Source organism: Lethenteron reissneri, chromosome 25, assembly GCF_015708825.2.
Source record: "Lethenteron reissneri isolate LAM-NWPU_2019-01 chromosome 25, ASM1570882v1, whole genome shotgun sequence".
Lineage (NCBI taxonomy): Eukaryota > Metazoa > Chordata > Hyperoartia > Petromyzontiformes > Petromyzontidae > Lethenteron > Lethenteron reissneri.
In genome coordinates this window covers 3,763,023-3,789,348 of record NC_083803.1, presented here as the reverse complement: position 1 = coordinate 3,789,348, position 26,326 = coordinate 3,763,023, and the positions used below count along the sequence as shown (strand labels likewise).

Genomic DNA, 26,326 nt, shown 5'->3' with positions numbered 1-26,326 from the left:
CTGTTCCGATGACGATCTCTTGCGTCATCAGAACGGAATCGAAGAAAAACCGATAACGTAAACGTACGTGATCGGAATGGGCTAAGATGGATGCTTGATTGACTTTGCTCATTAATTAACGCATGCCTCTTTGCGCTGCCCCATGCAGCGTGCCCCTCGTCCGTGTCTGTGGAGCTGAGTGCGGACGGTGTGAGCATGCTGCCCGTCTCGTGCCCAGTCGTCACGTCCGGACTCACGTACATCAAGTTGCAGCTCGTCAAGGCCGAGGTGGCGACGGCCGTGTGCCTGCGCCTGCACTGCCCGCGCGACTCGGGAACTCTGGGCCTCTCGCAGATCAAGCTGCTGGGCCTGACTGCCTTTGGGGGCATGTCTTGCTCCACAGTCAACAATCCGTTTCTGCCCACCGAGGACCAGGTGTCCAAGACCAGGTGATGAGGCTTTGGCCACGAGTTACATCTCGGTGATATTGTCCAGTCTGTATCCCTGGCGAGGACATACACAGTGCATCGCTCAGTGTAATAGTGTGTACTCTTATGTGGGCAAAGGAAGTAAAATAGAAACAGAAGACTTCTAAATGGACACTGATGTTGCTAATAACAATTGTTAACATACAAGTATGTACATGACACCTTCTACGTTGATGCCTATGCATGCCCACCTAGTCAATAAGCTCTACATTGTTTTATTGTTGGTGTGACAAATTCAAAGTTACCAATGCAAAGAAACGATTTGCTCGAGTAATTCTCCTTCTCAGTAACGTGTTCCTACTCCTGTTTGTCACCCCGCTATTCTGCTGGCTTCACCCTGCTCCTCCACGTGAGTAGCATCGGCTGGCTGCGGTTGCTGCACCACTGCATGACTCATGTGAGCGAGCTGGAGGGCGTGATGGCGAGCGCCGCCGCTCCGACGGCCAACCTGCTGCAGACGTGCGCCGCGCTGCTCGTGTCGCCCTACTGCGGCATGCACGCGCCCAGCATTGAGGCCGTGCTGGTACGGCTCGGCCTGCAGTCCGCGCCAATGGGTCTGCGCCTCATCGACATCTTGCTGAGGGATGGCGCCGCTTGCGGGACGCGCCCTAACGGTGAGTCTAGTTCCGGTGATTCGCTTGGAACGACCAATCCCTTTTCAGAGCAGCGAGCTGCGTCATTTCTCTTCTATTGGGTGCTGGATGTGAAAGATACAATTTTCTGTGTTTCTTGCAGATTTGAACAGCCCTTTGCTCCTGGGTAGACTCAATGGCCTGTCCTCTGACTCCACCGTGGACATTCTCTATCAGCTGGGCACCACGCAGGACAGCGGCACGAGGGCCAGGTACCAGATGGCCGCAATTGTACCAGAAGACCCATCAACTGTTCTGCACTACTTTTACATTACATTGCCGATGTAAAAGTTAAAAGATTGCAATGGACCGTTGCTAATGTGGTGCTTGTGCGCGTTGTCCAGGGTGCGGTCGCTGCTGCAGTGGGTAGCCGAGTGTGCGCGGCTGGGCGGGTCTCGGCGGCCCGATGCGCTGTCGTCTGAGCAGGGCCTGTTGGTGCCATCACCATCCCATGTGCACTGTGTTGCTGCCATCCTGTGGCACAGCTACGAGTTGCCCGTGCAGTACGACCTGCCCGGCTTGCTCACGCGTGAGCTCTTCCAGTAGGTCCCACACGCTGCGCCCCCACAATATCAGACACCCTGCAAACACTGCTTTACTTTTTAACCCCAGGATGCATCCATGGGTTAAAGAGACCCAGCATGGTGTCTTTTGCATCGATGTTACAGGCTCTTGCATGACCTTCATACAACGCATCTTAACATTTCATTAAATAAACGGATCACTGAATCATATTTTGTGAGCAAATATCTCTTGTGCGGGTCTTCCAAACCCAACCTCTGGGACAATGTAAAGTAAATTAGAGCTTTGTCTCCTAGGGATAGCATAATTATGATTAGTGTGTGGCTGTGATGACTAGCTGTAATATTTCACAGTCGTAAATGACAACTTATCATACTGTAAATGTAATTATTATTGCTTTGAATTGAACACAATGATCTCTTGCTTTGCAGGGCGTTGTACACCTGGTCCACCTCCCTTCCCTTCAGCGTGGCTCTCAAGAAGGCGGTGGACTGGCTGTTGTGCACATTCTGCCACATCCACCCGAGCTACTTCCCAGGACTGCTGGGCTGGCTCGGTGTGCCCCTCCCCTCTCTGCAGGCCCAGCGCAGCATGGCTCTCACAGACGACAGCAAAAAGGCCGATCTGCGTGAGGGTCTCACGGATGACTCTAAGCGCGGCAGCGCCATGCTGAACACCGACGATCGCGTTCCCTTAGCGTCCACCCTGGACGAATTGCGACTGGCGACGCTGGCGGCTGTAGCACAGTCCCCTGAAGCCACACGGCAGCTGCTGGACTCACGGTTTCCCGCGCACCTAGCCCAGGGGTTGGTGGACTGTTGCTTGGCCCTCATTTCTGCTACAGCCTCAAGCCCCAGCTCAGACCAAGCGCCTTGCACCAGCAGAAACGGTGCGTACGTCGAGGTAGACGGCCCACACCACATGGAATTGACGGCAGACCTCGTCACGCCGGTGCTGCGGTTCTTCACCGAGGTTGGCAGCAGTCACACGATGAAGGACTGGCTCGGAGGGCCTGAGGGCCGCCCATTGTGGACGTCGCTGTTGTCCCTGCTCTGCTACTCTGTGTCCACCTCGTCCCCATCCACTTTGTCCTCCTCTGCCACCTCGTCCTCGTCCACGCCGTCATCGTCCTCTGCCTCGCTGTCCACCGGGGGCTGCAGCGCTAACGGTGCCGCCAGCAGTTGCGGTGCTCCGCGGCCGTGCTTGACCTCGCTGGCCTCCGCTTCGCCAGGGGTCCTCACCACACAGCAGAAGAGCAGCATTGAGAATGCGGCGGTTGCATTCTTCACACAGTGCATCTGTGGGCACCCTTCCAACCAGAAACTCATGGCCCAGGCAAGTGCTGCACATGAAGGCACATTGTGGTGGCGTCGTTGCTCTCACCTAAATTGTTAACTCCTTCCATAATCTTTGCATCAGGCCGCATATATTTTTTTAAACCAACAGTTTTGTGGTTCACACTTGCAATTGCCATTCCTGGAGAACCCACAAGGAGTAGCTAGTTTGGTTTTGTTAAACGGTGCCATGTAATGGAGGGTCCACTCTTGTAGGTGTGCATTGGGTAGGGAGGACTGACGTGGGAGTGGCTGTCTCTCCGTGCAGGTGCTCTGCGAGCTGTTCCACGTGACGCCCCTGCGCAACAACTTGCCCGTGTCGGGCAGCATTTCGGGCTTCGTGCGCCGCCTCTTCCTGCAACTCATGCTGGAGGACGAGAAGGTGTTGGTGTTCCTGCACTCGCCATGCCCGGTACGTCCCATGCAACCGCACATTCAGCTTTCTTTATCACTGTTATAATCCAGCAATCCTATTTTCATTTATACATTGACATTTTTATTATTATTTCACATTCTTGTGTTTTTTTAAATAGAATTCTTATCCTTTTTAGTTCTTGGAGTAAATGTAAGGTTTTGTGTCTGTTGGGGGTAAATGCTGTTATGTGGCCAAGAGAATAATATGGCCAGCACCACACCCAGCCACCTGTGCTTCCCCAGAGCAGATGTTTACAACGGCTACACGAGGAGGATCTTTTTATTTTTGCGTGTCCGTGCGCTGTCACTGCCAGCTGTACAAGGGACGAGTGAACGCCATCAGCCACATGATTCAGCACCCCATGTACGGAGCCGGCCACAAGTTCCGCACCCTACAACTGCCCGTCTCGACCACGCTGGCCAGCGTGCTCGACCGTGTATCTGGTCAGCAAGACTTTATAATTCTAACCCCACGACCTTGGGCTCCACAATGAAACCCTTAACACGCTGTAACCTTTTACACCGCCCCCCACGCCTCCCTCGCTGGCAATTAAATGAATTGTTATGCATCAGAGTTGGTGTTAAATAAAAAATAATAAAGTATATTTTTTACTTTGAATGTAGCACCTCTAGTGGCTGCAGAGGTTACGTGAATATTACATGAAACATGTGAATACACTCTTGATTGGATTCGCGTATCAAGCGTTAGAATCGCGTTTAAACTTTTGAATCGATGTACCTTTGGGTATACAATTGACAGCCACAGGGGTTCCTCCCCACTGTTCTAGAGATCCCCAAGTGTCAAAATGTTGACAACTTGTAACTAAAATGACAAACATCGGTAATGTTAATAGCAGAGTTCATAATACGGTAGTCAAATGTATGACTTTCAGTTACTTTATTTAATTTCCAGACTCAATAATTATTGTGGAAAATAGTTGGCACTGCGCTTGAAAATCCTGACCATGTTTAACACTGGCGGCGAGTAATATCTCGTCCCGTGTGCACATCAGCACAGTGGAGTGTGGTCTAATAACTCGCACGGCGTGCAGAGGCCCTCTTCCAGCAGCAGATTGACAAAGGGCTGTACATGTTCCATGGCAAACGATGGTGTCGCTAATTTAACAGATGCGCTGTTGATGTGCTTTGCAATTTTGAACTGGTGACCGAAGCGTGCTTTGTGTAGTTGCTCAGCTGCGACCCTATTTGACAGATACACCAAGCATACTGCGAAGCTCTTTGGCGGGCAGAAGGAGGAGAAGGAGAAGAAGCCCCAGGAGAGGAAGGAGAAGGGCAAGTTTGACAGCGGCTTGCAGGATGCCTATGGAGTTGTCATGGCTTCCGGTAATATGACATAACCGCAGTGTGGCTGCGATCCCATTTTAAATAGGGCAAAACGTGTCAGTGGCTGTTTATGGAGCAATTAGCTACATGTTATTAACTTGTTTTTATCACAAAATATGTTTCTGGATCAATAGCTTCATGTAAGCAATTTGCTTAACTCCAAAAATAAGGATTGCCAAAGTGAGTGGTCGTTAATAAGTGACAGGCAATTTATATATTTTTATAGATACTTGAGTCACAATTTGTTAACATTAAATGTTGTCAATTGGTCTTAAGTACTTTTTTTATGCAAGACTAGTTATGTACAAATGATTTATGTACGTTCTCTATATTGAAAATGGCAACGGTATATTTTGTAAGAATAGGTTTTTCTTCTTTTTTCTGGCAACAAAAGTTAAACCTTTCTACAAGGATTCATGTCTGGATTAACCACAACACTTGTGGTCAGAATGCAAACAAAAAACACACTCTAAAATATGCATTGTCCTTGAAACTGATTGGTCCTCACCAGAGACAAGCTTTCTTTTGAGCCTCGTCTCATGATTCCTTGTAAAAAGGTTTCAGTTTTGTTGCCAGAAAAATGGAGAAAACCTATTCTTATATTTTGGTACTGGCAAAGGAGGTCGTATATATTGTAGTCAAGGTTGGCTTGGTGGTGGAAGTCTTTGAACTCTGTTCGTGGCTGCTACAGGCTGCTGTACATGATCGGGTGGTTCTGGCGCTGATGCCATCTCTGATGCCCTCTCTTGCAATTTTCCTCGGTCCCAACCCTGAAGGCCTCAAGTCGCAGTCAAAGCGCTCTGTGTCGGCGACGCCTCCGCGACCCCCTACACGCCGCGGCCGAACAGCGGTAAACCCTACCCTGGCCGAGAGGGCATCTGCCGACTCTGCCAGCAAGACCATCAGCATCCCTGTGCTGTTACTGTACCACCGTCTGCTGCCTGGTGAGGTCCCAGTTGCTCTGCCAGCCCTTCTTCCCCTGTCCCGTTAGCTTGGGCCGTCAGAGATCTCTCTGTGGACACAGGAAAGTTAGGGGAGGTTTAATCGCTCCCTGTTTCCTCAAACGGAAATGTTTTGAGATTGGCTTATTTAACCGTTATGTGCACTGCACCTTCATTGTTGTTTTTGGGATTTAACCAAGGTTCTTATTTAAGTTGTAATGACAATATTAGTTTATATTTTTGTTCATTTCTTTGGTTCTGTTAAAAAAAATCCACAAAACGAATCGTCAAATCCAACAATGTCTCTTTTTAAGTATGAACATATTTCATTTTTTTATTAGCGATCTGAAAGTTAGTACATCGTGAAATAAAACTTGGCAAATAATTTCAGGTGACCAAGTGCGTGCTGGGTAAGATGTCTAGAGGCTGCCAAATGCCACCTACTTGTCCCAATGCACAGAAAATACGACTGCGTAGTTTACCTCTGGCTAAAAAACCACGCTCTGCGTTGAATATTAACTGGATATTCCGCAGGCAAAGAAAAATGTAAAATATGTAACATTCCAAATATCAATGTGCAACGTCTCATAGAATAATTGAACGCTTACGGTATGACACTAGCATTCTTCAATGTGCCCTGCAGCTGAGGAGTTAAAAAAAACATGTGGAAGTTTAATTGTCTGTCTTTTAGGATAATTCTTGTAAAACACTATATAATGGAAATTAATAGTTGACGGGTTTATTGATGCACTGTGTAACGTAATGCTTTTTTTTTAAGCTGGAGTGCCAATGCTTTTATAGAATCCCAGCTTTACATATCCACAGAGGTTCATCTGGAGAACAGCGATACATTATTCTTTCCTTGAAGATTTATTTTTTTAAGTCTGCTGACATTTTCATGTGGCAATAAAGTTAGCTTAAAATTGTGAGAGGTGTCATTTTCTGCTGAAGGACAAGTAATTAATTCTAAGCCATGCGGTCCCCCATGCTCCCTGATGGACGACTGTTAAAAGCTTAAAATGGTGGATGTGAGCACCTTGCATATCATTTACATAATCAGATGTTTCGCTGTCTCGTCCAAAATACAAAAAGTGGCGATATTGCAATGATTCTCCTTTTGGTTCCCCAATCACCATGGGGCCCAACCAGTGCGTTTGACGAGCTGCCAGTGTTTCCAGATATAATTTGTTCTTTTCTATGGATGTGTCGAGTGTATGGAATTTTATATAGCTTTTATCACATTCCAGTCTTGATCTTTAACTGGTGCAGTAATTGGCTCTGCAAATTGCATTTTTCTTTCCAACTTTGTTGGAATACTTCAAAGTACTGATAGACATCTCAAAATGATTTTTTTATATATATATTCATAATTGCTTGCAGGGTTCGGATGGGGGGTTGATACAATAGTAAGGAAAATGATCAAGAGTCGGTAGCTTGTCATTGCTTTAGGAAAAGTACTCGATGCTGTTGTTATAAAACAACATCACGTAAGAGTCTCAGACTATCTTCCCTTTAAATGTAATTTTTTGTCTGTCTGTCTGTCCGTCTGTCTGTCTGCGCGGGTACCTTGAGATGTTTTTAACTGACAACCTGTGGGTTTTATCTCATTCGCGTTAAAAATGCAAAATAAATACACAGCGCTATTATAGCCCCTAGATACTATTACTGTAGAGCGGGCGGGGGGATGGTGGGGGGCGGGGTAGCAGCCCAGCCCCAGCCTGCAAAGGTGCCACCTCAGCCGGCTGGGCAATCTGGGCGAGGCCAGGGGGCTCTGCACGGGACTAGGCCTCACAACGGCACTTTGTATACTTAATAGATACTATTATAGAGTCGATATATACTGTTATAGAGTGGGTAGATACGACTATAGAGTGGGTAGATACTACTGTAGAGTTGGTAGATACTACTGTAAGGTTGGGAGATCCTACTGTAGAGTCAGTAGATACTGCTCTAGAGTCAGCTGATACTACTAAAGAGTCAGCAGATACTGATATAGAGTTAGTAGTTACGACGATAGTCAGTGGATAGTACTATAGCGTCAATAGATACTACTATAAATTCCATAGATACTACTATAGTCATTAGATACAACTGTAGAGTCAGTATTTATACTATAGAGTTGGTTGATACTATTACGGTTAGTAAATACTACAGTCAGATACTACCAGAGGGGCGGTAGATACTTCTTTTGAGTTAGTAGTTACTACTCTAGTCAGTGGATACTACTGTAGTCAGTAGTTACTACTGTAGAGTCGATACTACTATAGAGTCAGTAGATACTACTATAGAGTCAGTAGATAATACTGCAGTCAGTAGATACCACTATAGTCAGTATCCTACTGCAGAGTCGGTAGATACAACTATAGAGTCAGTAGATACTGCTATAGAGTCTTTAGATAATACTGACTTCGTAGTTACTACTATAGTCAGTGGATACTACTATAGTGCCAGGGTGTTTAGGTATATATGCCTACGTGGGGGTAATAATATTTTTTGAGGGGGGGGGGTCGACATTTTTCGGAAACCTTTTAGATCAACTATCTACCCCCCCACTTTCTATAACTTTTTGGACTTCTGCAAGCCTCTTATAATTTTATTGATGGACAAATGGACAGACAAATGGCACGCCGGGCTTTCACAACAGCTTAGTATTTGCGTATGTATATGTTATGTTTTTAGATACATTTTTAAATATATTTTACCCCCGGGTAACGTCAGGTACTTCCCGCCAGTCCATTATAAAATCTATCTTAGATTTAGTGCCATAGCATGTCATCAGCAGCTCTTTGCATGGAACCTGTTGACTGTTTGAGGCTCACACTGAATCCTAATCAACCTCCAATAGTTGTTCCTATTTCGAGATTCTGAAGGTCATACCTCGAGTTAATCGAAGAGGCCAAGAAATGCAGGAACCACATTTTCTGTAATTCTAACAAGGGCTTCCCACATGCTGTGGTTTTCGATGTCTCTTTTTACAGTGTTTGCTGGCCAGTGAAACCTCCATAATCATGTAATTGGTATTTTTTTAAACAACAGAAACACAGTGCTGTTTCTTCCGACACATGACAGTGTTTGCCAGTGGATATCTTTCCTTACCATTAGCGTTGAAATATTATCAATGCAGGGCATTTATATAGATAACTAAAACATTTCTTAAAAAAATACTTTGCATACCCACTTCATTTCCACATGCTTACACGCTGACAAAATTAACATCATTATCTTAATTTAATAGCTAATGGCATTTATTTATTTTATCCAGGAAAGCCTTACCAAGTCTTCAAACATTTTCCATAACCGTTTTTGAATTGAATTTTTTTCTCGCTCGTATGGGGCAAATAACGCTCAGTTTCAACCCACTTGTTCAATTGCCGTCTGGCCACTTTGCAGCCTAATGCATTTTAGAGTTTTACAAATCTAGGTGATCTCCCATCCTCTGCCTCCAAAGTGCTGGATTATAGATATGCAGCACCACGGACAGCTCTACTGTGATCAGCATTGAGTCTCACTGCTGGGAAACTCACTTGATCGGTATCGGATCGTCCTAATACATAGTGTTCAAACTTAAATTAAACTATATCCATGAGATGTACAATTAAATAAAAAGTAAACTGAAATGTAATATAACATTAAAGTTGGATGATACAGCTATAAATTCGATATAACAGCTGTTCCCAGAAGGCTAACCTACGCAGTAATGAGCCACTAGATTCTAGATTTGAAGCTTTCATAACTGCAAGGATTCATACTCTTAGGTTTTTTCGGTAAAGTCACGTAGGTAAAAATAAATTATAAAAATAAAATAATAGAAATAATAATAAAAATAAACTCTAGCTGTGACGGTCCCACCTGATGACGGAGACTTGTGTTGCCTCCGAAATAGTCGTGATTTATAATTTTATTTCTATTATTGTATTTAAGTTATTTATATTTACCTACGTGACTTTACGGAAAAAACCAAAGAGCCACTAGATTGCCACTGCAGTGATCCAATGAGCCGAGGACGGTAGACTTTGACAAAACGGCCCACCTTTTTCTCCCACCAGTAATCCGTTACCATCAATTGACGTAGCGGCGTTATCAATAATGACACAATTGTGCCTTAGTCTTGAACTATGTCCAATCAACATATGTGGCGCTTTTATTAGAACCTATGCCACTTCCGCTCGCCTCCCCACCCTTGAGCCATGTGAAGTGATGACGAGTGATGGGGCGATTAACGTGCTGAGCAGCAGCCGGCGGAGGGTGAGGGTGTTTTGAGAGTCAATAACCCAACACAATTGGCAAACATCCATCACTGCACCACCACCACTCTATGCAAATGCACAAACGCGAGAGACACGGCCGCCTTGCAGCCATTTGTTAGCTTCGCCGCATTGGCAACACACGCCGATTCTCTCTTCATTGGCGCACATTTGCACTCCTTCTGTAGTCGGAAATCATGTAATTTTATTAACAGATTCTGCGGTTTGTCATGGTAAAATTGTATCTTTATGATGTTTTGTGTTAAGTCAGTCCTTACCCTGCACCTGATTAGCACGTTTGGCTACGGACGATGCGAAAGAAGTTCACCATGCATAAATGTATAATGTTACATCTGAGCGGTTTCATTTATGTACCAAAACCCCTGGCTGCAAGGTGGATTTAATTGGCAAAAGTCCGTTTAAAGGCAGCGTGAGTGCAGATGTTTTCTTTATTCAAATATGCATCTCAAATAAGCGAATATTCCAAACAACACGAACTAAAATCTCTAACCATCTGCTGAGCTTAATCGAGCAAAACCCACTTAATAAACTGACGGAGAAACATTCACCTTCAGTGACACATAATTTGTTATTGCACTACAGTGTTTGCCAGCAGTCTCGCATACCAATAGCCAGCAAAAATGCATAGGCTGAGTGCAGTTGTGTTTTCCAAATCTAATTGCAGTAAAGTAGTCTGAGTAAATGTTGTTGCAATAAATGTTAATCACCTCCAAATATAGCGGATTCCAATTTGCCTGCTTTGCATGTTGTCAACGAGCTGGGCATGCATTTGGTTTTCTATTAAATATCGTGTCACCTCGTCCCCAGATGCTCGTAAAAACCCACGGTCATCTTTCTCTTAGAATATTAACCGTGGCACATTTCATTCTGCTGTGGATTTCAGTGTCGAGCACCTTTTCTCAAATTTAAAGTAATATTGCCTGTTAATTCTGCCTTTTAATTTGTGCCTTTTTCGATTTTAATTGCAGCAGAAAATAGCCAAATTGTCTAATGTAAGAGCTCAATGGAAGCATATATTAAAGCTGTCAAACGAGATGTTCTGCTAATGCGTTAAAAACCTCTTTTGAGACTTTTCAATTAGATTGATGAGCAGAATTTGGATTGTGTTTCAGTCGGTCTTGCTGTACGTTATTGGAAAACATTTCCCACCGCAGATATTTGGAGGTTAGGGTAAAATAACTCTTTTCTGTAACTCGCTTTAATCTGTTTGTCTATTTTATAGCCAGTCTTGATATGTATACGTTTGTAATGTGTTTTTCTCCTTTCCAGAAAAAGCTATTCTGTTGATCTTTGTACAGAAATGCAGGAGTCAATTCTTTCTTCTTGAAATACTCTCTTAACCAGCCAGCTCTGATTTGTCTGTCATTCTTTTGTTTTATATTTTTCTTGAGTTTTACATTTCACTTTATTGGGATGAGTCGTATCAAGTTGTTTTCGTCTGCGGAATAGGATAGAAAATTCAAATGTGCTTATAATTTGACTGGTGACTTACTTGGTCTCTACTGCTTCTATCTCTATCACAATTCATCACCATTTCTAAATTTTTGGAGGGTTATTTGTTTGGTGTGAAATAAATTTGAATGAAATATGTATAAAAAATGAGCCTATAGCATGTAATACAGAAATATCCCGATTGTTAGCCGTTCCATCTACAAAGTGCAAGGGCATTTTAAGCTATTGAATTTATACTACAGACATTAATATTTATTAAGGATCCATATATATGGCTACATGGACCAGATTTAAATCGCCTTGAGCTGTTCCGCATACTAACATGTGCAAATGCAACAGCCTGCAGCATCTGTATTTTGCTCCATTTTGTGGACATATGCACAGCTTTGCATGATTTGATGGTGTCACTTGGCCTATTTTGGCATTATATTATCAGCGTTTCAGAAAATCCACCATGGCCCAGGTGTTCGATTTGCAGCAATTTAGGGCCCCCTCTTTGTAGAACATAGTAAATGTTCAGCTCTCCGATGATTATTTAGTATTTTCAACGTTTCACAAGTATATGTAACATTTGACATTTACATGCGCGCAATTCGAGGACATCCAGCATGTTTGGAGGTCCCAAGAACACGTTGGTTAGCGCACGCCGTTAATGCTCTGTGCCGTCGCTCACAGGTCAGCCTCTTCCTCCCGAGCTCACCTTGGCACAGCTCTTGGCCCTGCTACACGACCTCAAGTTGCCGCAGGGATTTTGTTCCATTGACCTCACCGTCAAGCTTGGCTCAAAGGTCATTCCTGACTCCAGCCTGTCCAAGACTGATGCCTACAAACGCCTGAGGACGGAGAAAGGTGAAACCTTCAATTTGTGGAGAATAAAAACAATGTATGTTGTACGTTATTTAAAAAGTTCCTCAACAGATTTACAGTTATAGCAATAGTTTTAATTTCTTACTGTGAATATATTTTTTCACACTGCCATCCACTAAAAATAACAATACCTTACAGTCCTTTGTCAATCTATTGCTTGATGAAGGTCTTCGCAATCACTCGCCCCTGATGTTAACCGTGATCGGGAATCTAACTCGCATCACCAAGTTTACGACTGTGTGCCAACCAATGCACCACTGCTCCCCGTATATTCCATAATGCGTTCTCGTATATACCCATGCATATTACTCTAAGCTGCTGTTTTACACTGAGCAGGGTCTGTACCTTAAACAGATCACGTCCAAGCCAGGTTTTTTAGTCTAAGGACCTGGCTTGGCATTTGCAGGTGAGGTTCTGCCACGAAAAAATGAAGTGCAGCGTGTGTGTTTGTTTGTGCAGAGCAAGGCGTGGAGCTGCCGCTGGCATGCGTAGAGGCAGAGGGACTGCAGACTGTGGAGGAGTCCATGGACGTGGCCCTGGACGAATCTCTGCTGGAGACGGCGCCCGTGCAGTCTCCGCTGCAGGTGTTTGCGGGTCTTGGAGGCCTGGCGCTCATTGCCGAGCGATTGCCCATGCTCTACCCGGACATCATTCAGCAGGTGAGTTCTTCAGATTGCCTCTCCAACTACTGCACTCTTCATTCCTCTCCTTCCTTATGGTAACCTGGATGTGGATCAATGTTTTTTCGACTCGATGAGTGTGAGTGCTTATTTGATGCGCTCCGTTGAATTGAGCTTTTTTCAGTTCAGGATTTTTTATTTGATCACATTTCTGTATGGTACGCAGATTATTTTCAGATAGCATTGCACTCCTGCCTTTAGGCTTGCCCCAGCTCATTTGTACCGGTATTTAGTGGTAGTTACTTCTGCTAAATGTGCTTTAAAAAAAAAACAGAGTGATGTTTTTTGAGCTGGCAGCAGATTTTATTGTATAATGCGATTTCTTTTCACCCAACAAAGTTGTCATTGCCACAATATAACACTTTGAATGCGATATGGTCTTCTCCCTTAAAATTGCAATGACATTCTTGGTTGAGTGATGAGAGCAGAACATAATAAATGGGTAAAATGAAATATTTATTTTCGCGAGCATTTTACCAATGCAGACATTCTTTGCTCGCTCAGCATAATTTCCAAATTGGTTATATTCCACGTTGGATCGCGGTAATATGTGACATGGCGACAGCTTGGGAGACCTTCACACAGCAGCAGATAGATCGTGGCTGCTGATGATACGCCGTGTGTAAGTAGCACATTTGCGAATTGATGATATCCTGTTTCACGCCATGTATGTGTTGGTTAGGTTTGTTGTATTGTAAGAGGTAATCTGAACAGCAGGTGGTGTTAAGAGTCTGCCAAATTGATATATAACAAATGTAAGTATTTGAAGCATGCTTCAAATGATGGAAATTCTCCCGTCTGATGCAAAGCAAATGGTTATTCAGATGCAAAATTGAAAGACCCTCAATCCTTTGAACAGATTGTTATTTCCATGTATATTGTTTTCTGAACCTTTGAACTAAGCCACGGTGGCAATGCATCACACATTTAAGAAAGTATTTTAATGAAATATACTGTTTACCAATATAATCAAAACCCCCACCCTCTATATATTGTTTGGTGCTTTAAATATTGTCATTGCAAAGCTGTTTGCATTTTAACCAAAACAAAAATGCATGCTATATATCTGCTTCTACATTCATCTATGAGGGGATTTGTATTTGTAATGGCATGTATTTTCATGTTGTCTGACATTTAGTCTACAAAGTGCATACAAAATCAATCTGCCAGAACTGTAAGCAGCATGACATCAAACATAATTATGTTCGTTGGGTGCGATTGTATAGGGCTTGTGAAATATTAGTGTCTGTGGGTGTAAGCCACTAAGGCACTGGTAGCTAATAAGGGTGATAAAAATGTTTTTTTATCAATTCAATGCATCACGCGTTTTCAATTTGAATGTTATGTTTTAAGTGTCACGGGCGGTCACTGCGCATGCTATAACCTGGCATATTGCGGCTTTAACCGAGCATTCCTATTGCTCTTTTGAACTTTTTACATTTTGGATTTTGCTGGTGCGTACTTGCACATGCGGGGTTTGTACAAACAGGTCGTGTAGGTTGGCCGTAAACCTTTTCCCGTACAGAGCGTTTATAACCTGATTACATGAGCTGCTGTTTTGGTAATTACACGAAGCAGATGTCTGCTGAATGGAATGAGGCACTAATGAGATGGTATGTGATTAATATGGCATTTGCAGTTTCACTAGCTTGCAGATTTGTGTAAGGCTTACGTTGTGGGTTCGTTTCCATGTGGACTGTGCTGCGGCCTTCATTTTCAAAATACTTCTCGGAGGATAGTTGCGGGCTCGCCGATGCTGTAAGCGTGACCATTGTGAAATGCATTGTGGATGTTTTTTGTGACTGGCCAGGTGAGCGGGCCAATGATGGCTGCATCGGGACAGGACCGTGGCACGCGGGACCCTGAGCAGTTCGAATGGGTCACATTAGAGCCGAGCGGGGAGATGGGCGGATATGAGCCGACGGAGATCCTGGAGCCCTGCGTCGCACCCTCCACCTCGGGCTCCACCGTGGCGGTCTCCGTCGCGAAGCCTCTGCCGCGGCCGCCGTCTTTCTGCCCCATCCCTGCGCATTCCCTGGCCGCGTTCGGCCTGTTCCTGCGGCTGCCCGGCTACGCCGAGGTGCTGCTCCGGGAGAGGAAGCATGCGCAGTGCCTGCTGCGCCTCGTGCTGGGCGTCACTGATGATGGCGAAGGAGGTGATCACCATATTTCCTTTGTTGTTTCCCGTTATACTTTACAGTTTTTAATGGATGTATATCTTTCTCCCCCTCTGCTTTATTCTAAAGAGGAAAAATAGGCTAACATAAAAAAAAGTAATTTATACTGTCTGATCCAGAAGATGGCTGTTCTGGTTGTTCACCTCCCGCTGACATATACCGCCCACTCCAAAGATTTTGCTCCATCTGAAAACCTCTCCCTTTTTTTGCGGTTGTAAAGCAATTTTCCTTCAGCCAGACCAGTCTAACATTCTTATAGTTTTGATCTGATGGCAATTTTATTTTCATTTTAACAGTTGCTGACATTCCAGGAAAAATTGTGTCATAAAAAATTAATGGTGCTATCTTTCCCCCACAAGTTTTTTTTTAGAAAAAAAATTCCCGATGAACAATTTGGAGCACTTCGATGTGGCAATGGCTGGCTACGAGTTCACGAGGAGCGAGCGCGGTTGGAAATGAAAACGCAAGTGCATTGCGTGCTGTTTCTAGGAGCCGACATCTCTCTCCCTTGCGCGTGCACGTGCGCAGGCCATATCCTGCAGTCGCCATCGGCGGGTGTCTTGCCCACGCTGCCCTTCCACGTGCTGCGCACACTCTTCAGCTCCACGCCGCTCACGACGGACGATGGCGTGCTACTGCGCCGCATGGCGCTGGAGATCGGCGCCGTGCACCTCCTGCTCGCGTGCCTCTCGGTGCTGTCGCACCATGCGCCGCGAGTCAGCAGCTCCAGCCTCACGCAGGCCGAGGTGAGCTCTCGGGCCCTGTGGAGGTTAACGTTACTTCATAATGATGAGTACATTTGGTATCGGGCTATCACAAAGGCTGCTATTAGGTCTGCCAATAGGTTGCGATGTTGCCATCTGTTTTTACCCGAGTTAAGCCTTCAGGGAATTTTTCTAGTGTAGTGTATTAGAAACAACATTTTATATTGCCATACTAATTTAAAATGCTTCAAGAGAAAGAATGAGTGATGTGTTCTTCAGTCAAACAAACTCACGTTAAAGACACCATAGTGATGGGGAAGAAAAATGTGGGCTTGGGCAGGGCGCATGTTGAGAAGAGATGATGACCACCGGGCAAGACAGTTGACGAATTGGCAGCCAAAGAAAATAACACGTATCAGGGATGACGGCAGTGGTGATGAAGCGAAGACATCCACTCATGTGCAGGAGCGAAATGATGGACTGTGTCATTGCTGGACTGAGCGATGCCAACAGTGTGGGGGAGGCCTTCATCCAGTAGTTGGTAGAACAAGGCTAGTGATTTACTTATTGACACGTATTTTTTCGTTCCTATTATAACACGAAAACTTCAAGTCTAAGGATGGCCAATAGCTAAAAATCTTGCAAGGGGTGAGCCCCTGTGGAGAGGAATCTCCATGTGTACATGGTTGCACTACCAAATGCACACGCCGTAGGTAGTCGAGTTACAAAACCGGCATCTAAAATGAGAATCGGGTGGTGCTCATCTCCATTGACAGTCCTAATCAAGTTGCAGCTATTACAATTCCTACCAATATCACCATACGTCCCTGCTGTGAAAGAATTGTAATTTCTTGTTCTGTAGCTGCTGCTTGGTTTCAATGCATTACAGTGCAGTAGGGTTTTAAAAAGCGTATAAATGCAACTGCTCTCCAAATTATTTGATTTACGTAGACGTGGTGTTTGATCCACAGTTTCCTGGGAATGGCTGTGGAAAAAATCTCGTGCGTAGTAGGTTTTGCACTTCCATTTCTGTTATCCACCTTTTACAGCATGGTTTGATGTAATCTGCACCCTTAAGATCACCTGAAAAACCCTGATACACTCTATGTCATTGTGAAAAGGCAATTCATTACAGCTGGCAGGGTTGCACAAGTCATTGCACAAGGGTCAGAGCACCTTGTTTGTGCCAATCTCTTTGCATCTGCATGAGAAACGTGAGCTTGCACAGCCTTCGCTGTTTTACAATACATTTTAGATTTCATAAAACCCCACACTAAGAGGGATATGGGGGATGGTGGTCGAGACTAATGGCGGAATGGCACCCAAAGTACGGAAACGCACCCAAGAAGAACGTTCACCGTGGAAATTATGCGATGAAATCTGCATGTGCACAGGATTGTTGATGTACAGGATTGTTGAATCACAAAAGAAAGCTGTCTGTTGTGGACCAATTTGTTTCAAAGACAATGCATATATTATCAGAGTAGGTTTTTTGTTTGCATTCTGACCACAAATATTGTGGTTAATGCAGACATGATTCCTTGTAAAAGGTTTCAGTTTGGTGTTTTAACATCTTAACACCTGTTTTGTTGCCAGAAAAAAGGGGACAACCTATTCTCAATCACTGTTATAGATGGCTTGCTTGGGGAGGCCTTTGTCCAGTAGTGGGTAAGACCATGGCTGATGAAAATTATGAAAACATCGGTGGCATCTAAAGTTGATGCACTGCATCGTCTACCTTGATTTTGTTTTTGCTCACTGTCAACGTCATTGCAATTACATTGAAGACTTTTCCGAGAGCCTGGATATACTCAAATTCGTAAGCAATAGAAAAAAAGTAATATTATTTCAATTTTTTGTTCCATTAAAGCATGCAGTCAGTATCTTTGATACACACCTTTAAATCATGGAGTATCCTCCATCTGGGAAAATAATAAAAAATAATTGAACAAGGATATCTTAAAATGGCTTTAGTCTTGGTTAACTCCAATTCTTATCAACGTGTCACATTTGAAACCTGTGCTGATACTGCTTATGCAGGTGGCACTTTTTACAGTGAACATTTGGGTCTTGTGCAGCATCAGTGGGTGTGAAAGTCGGTCTGGGTACAGCTATTCATTACCATATTTGGCAACCATAAATCTCCATCTGGGTACCATTACCCTGCTGTAAGTAATTCGGGGATTAGTGTGGAACACAGGTGATTTTTCCTTTCACTTCCCCACCACCAGTCCCTGAAGATGGAACATATTGTGATATTCGGTGCCGGTCCGCTTTGATTGAACTTTATTTCTTCTCCTCGGTTGGTGTTGATGGATACAGCAGCCTGTTTTGTGCCAAAGCTCCTCTCTCTTGCTGAGGGAATGGTTTACGAGATGGCTGCTTTATAACGAGCTGCCACCGGTGTGTTTGTAAAATTATTTTTACGTCCCAATTTGGCTGGAGTTGGGCAGCCTGCAGATTCTCGGATGCTGATTATTTTAACCACTTTTTCTTTGTCAGTTCAGGCTCGATGACCTTTGAAATTGCGCTTTGGGGAAACCACATTGCTGGGAGTATTAACTGGCCATCTTGAAAATAAATTACAAGCGAACGAAGTACAAAGTTGTTAAAGACACTGAAAAACATCGTCAAACAAAGAACAAAAACGTTTCTTTAAATGGAAGTCTGCCGTTTGCATTTTTAACCAAGATTGTGTAATTCTGACTGGGAGCTTTTAAAGTGCTGAGCCAGATCAAAAGGCAAATAAAGTTGGTGAAAGTTGTAAAAAGGATAATAACATCCAGGGTGTCCATTGACGTCCAAAATGAAAGTGTGAATGGCCAACTGTGCATGCCAAGGAGAGATAAAAAGAGCAAAAAGAAAATTGTTTAGAAGCGTAGTCCTGCACGGCCCAGCTTAACCCCTACGAGACCTTGCATGGGCAGCCCAGTCTACAGAAATGCACCATTATATGACATGCATGCCGCACTTACTAAAACATTTACTAAGCATCTTCAAGATCCCAGAGCTGTGTATTAAATATGGCAGCAGAGTCTCAGTGCTGGCACAATCGCCTCTGTCCCCGGGCTGCTGGTTTGACTCTGCTGTGTGTGATGCAGTGAGTGGATGGGTGCATGGGCACATATTTGCAGAGTATGCTGTCCTCAGCTTGAATGTTAATATGGCCGACCAAGTTGCCTGCTGATGGGTGTTAGGCCCAGTCTCGCCTACGCATTTATGTTGGAGAAACAGAGATATTTGCACTCAAAATTAAAACAAGCGACTTGCTGTCTCCCAGAGTGATTTGGCGAGCTCCAAGAAGCTTTGGGCGACAACAGAAAATAATGGGACATATAACTTCCTGTGATGTGACTTCTAACGGAAAGATGCTATGATTTTGGCACGATGTTATGATATAGTCACCACTGATTGGCCCTTCTACCAGTCCATATGTTTGTCCTGCTGTTGTCACTTGAAATAATGGGCACTGCTACGTAATCTATTGACAGAGCGATAATACTGGCACACTTTTGGCATGTAGTATATAACGACAGAGCGACGCTCTTGAAAAAATGTACGTGTGGACTGAAACTTTTCGAGCATCGTTTCCAACTCCAGTGCTCGCGACTTCCCACAAATTGTCCTTTTTCGTGATTACCAATCTCTTGTGCTCATTGGTAATAATGCTAATTTGTAATGCGCACAATTTTCACTTGCCCGAAGGCAGCGACCCTGACGCACATTGCATGCACCTGATGTTTGGTAGTCACGCAGAGTTGCAACGTGGGGGGTCGCTTGGACCTGTTGAGAACCAAAAGCACCCTTCACCGCATGAAGCTGGTGGTGGCTCGTTCCACCGCAAAATTAACCACGGGCTGTGGCGTGTTCCTTGGGGGTGAGAACAAATGGAGCTGGCCAGTAAACAAGCCTTAAACAGATGCAGATATTTAATAAGATATTCAAGTTCATCTGGTTAACGTAATTCATGCAGATTAGTGGCGGTGCTCTATCATAAGCTGAATAACAAATCGGCTGCCCATGTAAATGACCTGCAAGAAGTTCAAAGGATATTTTATGTGTTATTAGAAAAACACAATATGGTAAGCAAAATACCATTGATGAATACATTTTTTTATCTTTTGCAACATTTTTTAATCAAGGATATTTATTTTTGGTGGTGATGTTGCTGATGTTTCAGCTCTTAGCGATTTGGGTTTTTTTATTCAATGTAATGCAGTGTTGTGTGAAAAGACGTAAAAATGTTGTTCGCCTTTCACATTTTATTGAATCTCAGCTATTATATGTTTTGGTTGATGTAAAAAGTTCAGCAATTCAGAGGACAACTGCCATTATTCCAAGGTCGTAACTCTTTTATGGCACCCTCAGAGATTGTACCGTAAACCGCATAGGAGAATTCCTCAATTGCATTGCGCCCATTGTGCTGCTGTTATGAAAGCTTGTGCACAGTACAGCCTGACAGCATTCAAGTCATCCACCAAGTGAATTGCAAAGGTCATTCAAACAATGCTGTTCTCTTGCATAACCATACACAAAACTATCTGAGTGTTTTATATTATTCCAGCTAAAATTCAGTATTCCACGTAATATGTTTTTCATGCTCTCACCGTTTGAAGATAATTAATGATCGTTGTGCGTCATTGCTACTTTGATACTCTGGAACATGATCTGTCTTGGGGAAAAATTACTTTGTGTAAGGAGACTGTGGACCACTCGTAGGCTGAAAGAGATTATTTTGAGAAATGTGCCCTATGTTATTTATCTTTGCTCTGGTGATGCATTTGAAAAGTAAAAAATGATGCCCCAGGTAGCAATGGGTGACTGTGCCATAATATGGTTCAATATAGGTTACTCGCATAAAAATATAACTCTGCGATGCTGCATGTCCAGTGCTCTGTCGCGGCTCGTGAACATTTTGCTTTTTACCCCCGGCCCCCACCCTGGGTCAGATGGCGACGGGCGGGGCTGGGCAGGTGGCAGCTGGCCCCGGAGACGATCAGCAGCTCTACTGGGCTAAAGGGACTGGCTTCGGCACTGGCTCCACCACCTCGGGCTGGGACGTGGAGCAGGCACTGAGCAAGCAGCGCATGGAGGAGGAGCACGTCACTTGCCTGCTTCAGGTACCGGCCGTGGCTGCGGGTTCCGCGTATAGCCCTTCTCTTGCGAGCGCAGTGCATGAAACCGCCCACCATGCGTTTGGACTCTGCTCTGAACCATTGTGAATTGAAGCTGGTAGGTCCCTGCTTGAATCGGACTGCTTAACGTGGACATTTAATTCAGTGAGCCTATTTTATGTGGCTGACTTTTGGTGTCATCTTCACACAGGCATTCCATTTATGTGCAATTACTTAGATGATTGCACTTTCAACCCAAAGCCGTCATTCTATTAAATATGCAGAAGCAAGCCAAGCGGCATAATTGATGTGCTACTCAATGCCTGTGTGACTTTACGAATGGCTGGCCACACGTTTGTCATGGAATAACTACTTGAGTGTGACACCATATTATTTATGAATGGGGCGAGCATCCCTGAGCCCCACTTATCCTTGGTGAAAATGAACTGAATCAGTCTCAACACAAAACGTTGTGTTTTTTTCAGAAATGTTAATGGAGTTCCAAACCCCCTCCCCCCATAACAGCTCCTCCAGTGGAACTGGCATGCTAGAGTGGGCAGGTGGTAATGTTTGGTAGCTTTCTTGAAATGCTGCCATTCAGGATGAAGCTATTTATAATTTAACACGATTTCTTAAAGTTCAGGCAAAGTTAGTTGAACCGGCCAATTTTCAACTCTGTGAAGAAGTGGTTTTCCACTTGAGAAGAGCAATTTGCTTTAATTTATCATCACAAATGACAAACGTGAGCAAAGGGTTTCATTAACGCTTTGATAGTGTGTGCATTTCGCCCATGTTTTAAGCATCATAATCCATGATCTTTTTACTGCTGGATGAAAGGTATCCCAAAACGATTACTTCTTTCTCATTGTTTTGTGTTGCAAGAATACATCTAGCTCTTGCACACATGCTAATCTAATTGCTATATTTCTATGCTAGATGTATTCGTGTTCTGCCACTGTCAGTAATCCTTTCCAAACCAATGTATATTTAGTCAATATGATGTGTCTGTATGTTCTCCAATCCTCGAGTTTCGATTTACTTTATCTCGGTGCAATTCCACGCATGCGCCTGTTCATGCTTTTTAAAAAAAAATGTGCAGCTTTTGTTTCTCCTGTTCCTGATAATGTTTATAGGCTCCCCGACCTCACGAGCAAACTGGGTTATGGAATTATTCTATACCATTGACCCACATGCCATCAATCAGATTATAGTTAAGACTCATTAATATCAATCTCTCTACATTAAAACTGATTTTTTTATCCTACAACCTATCGGCTCCACAGCCTTCTTGGAGTACACAATTTCAGCAGTATTGATTCAGCACAAGCAAACTTTTGGACTATGATTATTTTGCATCATGAATATCAACTGGTATTACGCCTTGCCTCTGTAGACTATGAAATTCCATTTTACCGAGTGGAAATTCATGCAGCCATCCAAACTCTAACAAAACAAGGCCTGCAACATTATTTAGATAATTTTTTGGATAAATGGAACTTTATTACGTTAAAAAGTATCAATTATAAATGGAGTCGTACAGGGAGACACAGCGGAATTCAAATTTTTTTTCATAAAATTTTATTTGAGAAACCATCTCAGATGGTGTGTGTCTCGCTCTGTGTGTCTTTGTGTGTCTCTCTCTCTGCATGTGTGTCTGCCTATGCTGTTCCCGTGTCTGTGTTTTATCATTCATTCTTACCTGATGATGGTTGCTTGTGTTGCAACCGAAACGTCGTATTCTATTATTATTTGATTTGATTTTCTACGTGACTTTACTGAAAGAACCAAAGAGTCATTCCTGCAGTCACGAAAGCTTTAAATCTAGTTTGAACGTAATAATCATGAACTAATGGAAATGAACTCGAGTAAATTATTGAATAACCTCATAAAGAAGGCCACAAAGTTTGGTAATGTTTCTTAGGTATTGTATTCTTTATCTTAAACTAATAATTATGCTCCTCCGAATATCTCATGTCTTTAAAATACATCAGGAAATAATCACTGGTGGTGTTCGATACACTTATAGTTTGCTTCAATTTTTTTCAATCGGGCCCTGAGCAAGTCACTGCCTCATCAAACGAACAAACAAACATCGCTGAGGAGCAGAATCCTCTGTGGGGGGCGGCGGTCGACTTTCGCTGTGCTTTCAGGTGCTGGCGAGCTACATGAACCCCGGCGGGGTTTATCCTGCTGCGGAGGCGCACGGTGGGGAGGCCGGGCGGCCCAGCCACACGCCGCTGCCGCCCATGCTGCTTGAATTGCTGTGCCAGTCGTGCCTCACCCTGGCCGTGGCCTCGTATCTGCGCAACGACTCGGGTAAGTGCCTCGCCGCACAGTCGGCCGGACACCAAGGAAGCGTTGTTGCCAGCCTGTTGATGCCAGTAAAGTTTCTCTAGATTTTGCTTTGTTTCGGTTGTGGGTCTTGTATTATTTTGTTTCTGTCGTTGTTGGTCTTTATCCAAAGTGGATTCCCTTTTTTTTTTCAAGCAATTATTTTAATGTTGTAAAATGGCAAAAAGGTTTCAATATTTATTAACAGGTTTTTTTTAACAATCACATGATATTGGGTTTATTGGAAATGTGAATCTTGTTGTTTTGTGCTTTGTTTAAATACATATTTCAAGGACCACACACCTTTCGGTCATGCAGAGTTTGCATTTAAAATGGGATTGTCTTTTTTAAGCTTTGTGTGTTTAAGGTTTGTGAGAGAAGTGCTTGATCGCAGAGATGGACGGTGTCATTTGTGCTTGAGAAAAAAAAATAGAAATAAGCTCCCTTGGGTCAGCATTATGTTGGTAAACAGCTTTTATGAAATATGTTATCCTGCAATATGCAGCATGGTAATGAGCTGTGCTCATATTTTATTTAAAGTCTCTGAATAAATAGACTTGATGCGAATGCAGCACTGCGACGAAAGCCCCTTCTGTGGGTCTTGCCGATTCAGAATTTTCATCTTGGTCCTGGTGAGATAATTTCACGCTAATGCGTGATAAATTTAATTTGTCAGAAATCAGTTCCTCTGCAATTTGATGTGTTATACACATATACACATTTGCAAAATTGGTTCTTTCGTAGATTTGAATGAGCCGTTGGGGCTGTGACTCCCAGTGGACTTGTGCATTCTCTGCAGCAATAGCGTTTGCTGCACCCCCCCCCCATCACCACCCGTCACCATGCCGTCCAGTGAAATGCAAGCACGCACCCTTGGGAAACAAGCTTTAGCGTTACAATGGGAGGAAACCAGAGAACCCTGGTGGAAACTCATGCAGAACAAGGGGAGAACATATAAATGTCACACACTGACACACACGCCGAAACTCTTACTCGCCCACAAACAACAAACTCTGCACACAACACTGTATGTTCATGCAAATGTAAACCCTAGCTCTTGCCAGAAACATATACATGTGATAGGTTAGCCGTCATAGCAAAGCCATATTTAAATTAGAAAATCACCCAAATTATGTTATTTTTCAAAATGATCGAGATATCTTGTTCAGTGGAATATGCTGATATGCTTCTAATACATTAATGCACTATTGTCATCAAGCATAAAGAGAAAATATGCGTGTGATTCTTTGAAGTTTCGGTTGTGTGTTCAGATGTAATTCTCCAGCTAAGAGAGGGTGTGTCTGCTGGGAGTCCAGAGTTAATTTTAAGCTTGTCACATGTAATACATCACACAGGAGAGCCTACAACTCCTCTTTTCTCAAAACCACCTTTAAAAAATACATCTGTTTTTCTATCAGCTTTTTTTTATTGCTGTTGTTTGTGTTTCATTGGTCAGTGTTGGACATCAATTTACGGTGTTAATACAAATTTAAAGTGAAATCGTGTTTAGCTTGACCTAACATTATATTACCGTTGTGTATGTGTGCATGCACGTGTGTTTGCGCACATCATACTATACACTTGCTGCATATATGTTGGATTTTAAATGAGGCTGAAGACAATTAGCTAAAATAATCCTCATTGTGCAACTTGATTGAGCATTATAAACTCGTTCATCATCTGAAGGTAATGTTTAATGCAATAAATATGTATTGCTTAATGCCTTACAAATGCAGCCCTACATTCATCACAGTTTCTCACGGTTAATAAAATGGTAAATATACGTTTCCGTGCAGAGCACCAGTAACGTGATGCAGTATTTGACTGCAATTATGTGTTGGGTGTGTGTGTAGTGTTGAATCGGTATGCCTGGGTGAGTGGTGGGCAGCAGTTCGGCCACTATACTCCAGACCCGTCAACCCAAATTTGATTCCCTCTCACGACCAATGATGCTGGTAGATATTTGAATCGGTCCTGGTGGACCTCCCCGAGGTCGACTCTGCCTTAAACGAGTATCTGGTACAGTGTTTAAAGATCAGTACCGTGGAGACGAAGGCGACTGGGCGTGGGTGTTGGCCATGCCACCCCTCCATGTGCCGTGCCAGCCTTCATAGGTGCTCACTAACAGCACTTGGCCCAAACAGTCTGTCTAAGGCTGTACAGGGGGATCTTTGTCTTTTTTTTGGTGTATGCCCTGGAGATTGTTTTCCCATGGACCTCGTTGACCCCTTGTTGTACTTACATGTGCTCATTTTTAAACGTTCCTACACAACTCCCCATTGTTGCACAATGTACTCTCATGTTACGATGCCGCCACACCTCAAAAAGCAGAGGTTACGGTGTTACACTTTGCTGCTAAACACTTAGTAACAGAGCAGCCTTGCATAAATCTCTTGTAATTAGCTGAAGGTAGGAAAGGAGCAGATGTTATACGGGGCACTTTCTGGGATAATTCCAGCCTTTTATAGTTGTGAGTGGGAAAATCCCTGAAGCAGATGCTGCCGCTAATCTGAGAGGGCCAAATTGGCATTTTGAGAGAATAAATCCAGAGTGGGGGGAAAAAAGAGCGGTGTTTGCTATGGCCGATGTATTCAAATAATGAGATTTTTAATGGTGCACGGTTATTGTTGAGTAATGGCATATTGGCGATTGTGAACTTGACAGCAGCTGACAGCCTGCAAGACCATTGTTTTGTCAAATAATGTGAAATGAAGCAACGGGAGTTATTGCCGAGTCCCCTGCTGCTTCACACATGCCATGCACGTTGAGCAACGCGGAACGGCAGGTGTGTGACGGCTTTGAGTAACCCTAATGCTGCAGGAATGGTCCTTTGAATCCATTTTGTGTGAGATGAGCGAGGTCAGCTGAGGTGGGTGACCTTACGGTTAAAATCACAATATCAGAGATTTATTTTTTGAGATAACATATGTTCACTTAGCCTTAAGAGACCCTGTAAAAAATGTACGCATAACGTTAATATTATGCATTAGTCGGCGAATGCTTAAAATAGTGCATTTATGCAGCCATTCAATAATGCACGCTCACGTGAGCCCAAGGAAACGACTGGGTTTCAGGAATCTAC

At 43.7% G+C, this 26,326-nt stretch overlaps 1 protein-coding gene across 1 annotated transcript in view; it reads left to right on the top strand.

The window, feature by feature from the left end:
• BIRC6 (baculoviral IAP repeat containing 6) overlaps positions 1 to 26,326 on the top strand; it is a 149,254-nt gene that overhangs the window by 41,040 nt on the left and 81,888 nt on the right. Inside the window, 16 exon segments of the mRNA XM_061558929.1 lie at positions 149 to 428; positions 825 to 1,081; positions 1,203 to 1,311; positions 1,444 to 1,641; positions 2,053 to 2,956; positions 3,224 to 3,367; positions 3,684 to 3,813; positions 4,583 to 4,591; positions 4,594 to 4,713; positions 5,490 to 5,657; positions 12,047 to 12,220; positions 12,698 to 12,897; positions 14,729 to 15,074; positions 15,624 to 15,841; positions 20,749 to 20,919; positions 23,064 to 23,229. Coding sequence (XP_061414913.1) covers positions 149 to 428; positions 825 to 1,081; positions 1,203 to 1,311; positions 1,444 to 1,641; positions 2,053 to 2,956; positions 3,224 to 3,367; positions 3,684 to 3,813; positions 4,583 to 4,591; positions 4,594 to 4,713; positions 5,490 to 5,657; positions 12,047 to 12,220; positions 12,698 to 12,897; positions 14,729 to 15,074; positions 15,624 to 15,841; positions 20,749 to 20,919; positions 23,064 to 23,229 — 3,594 coding nt within the window.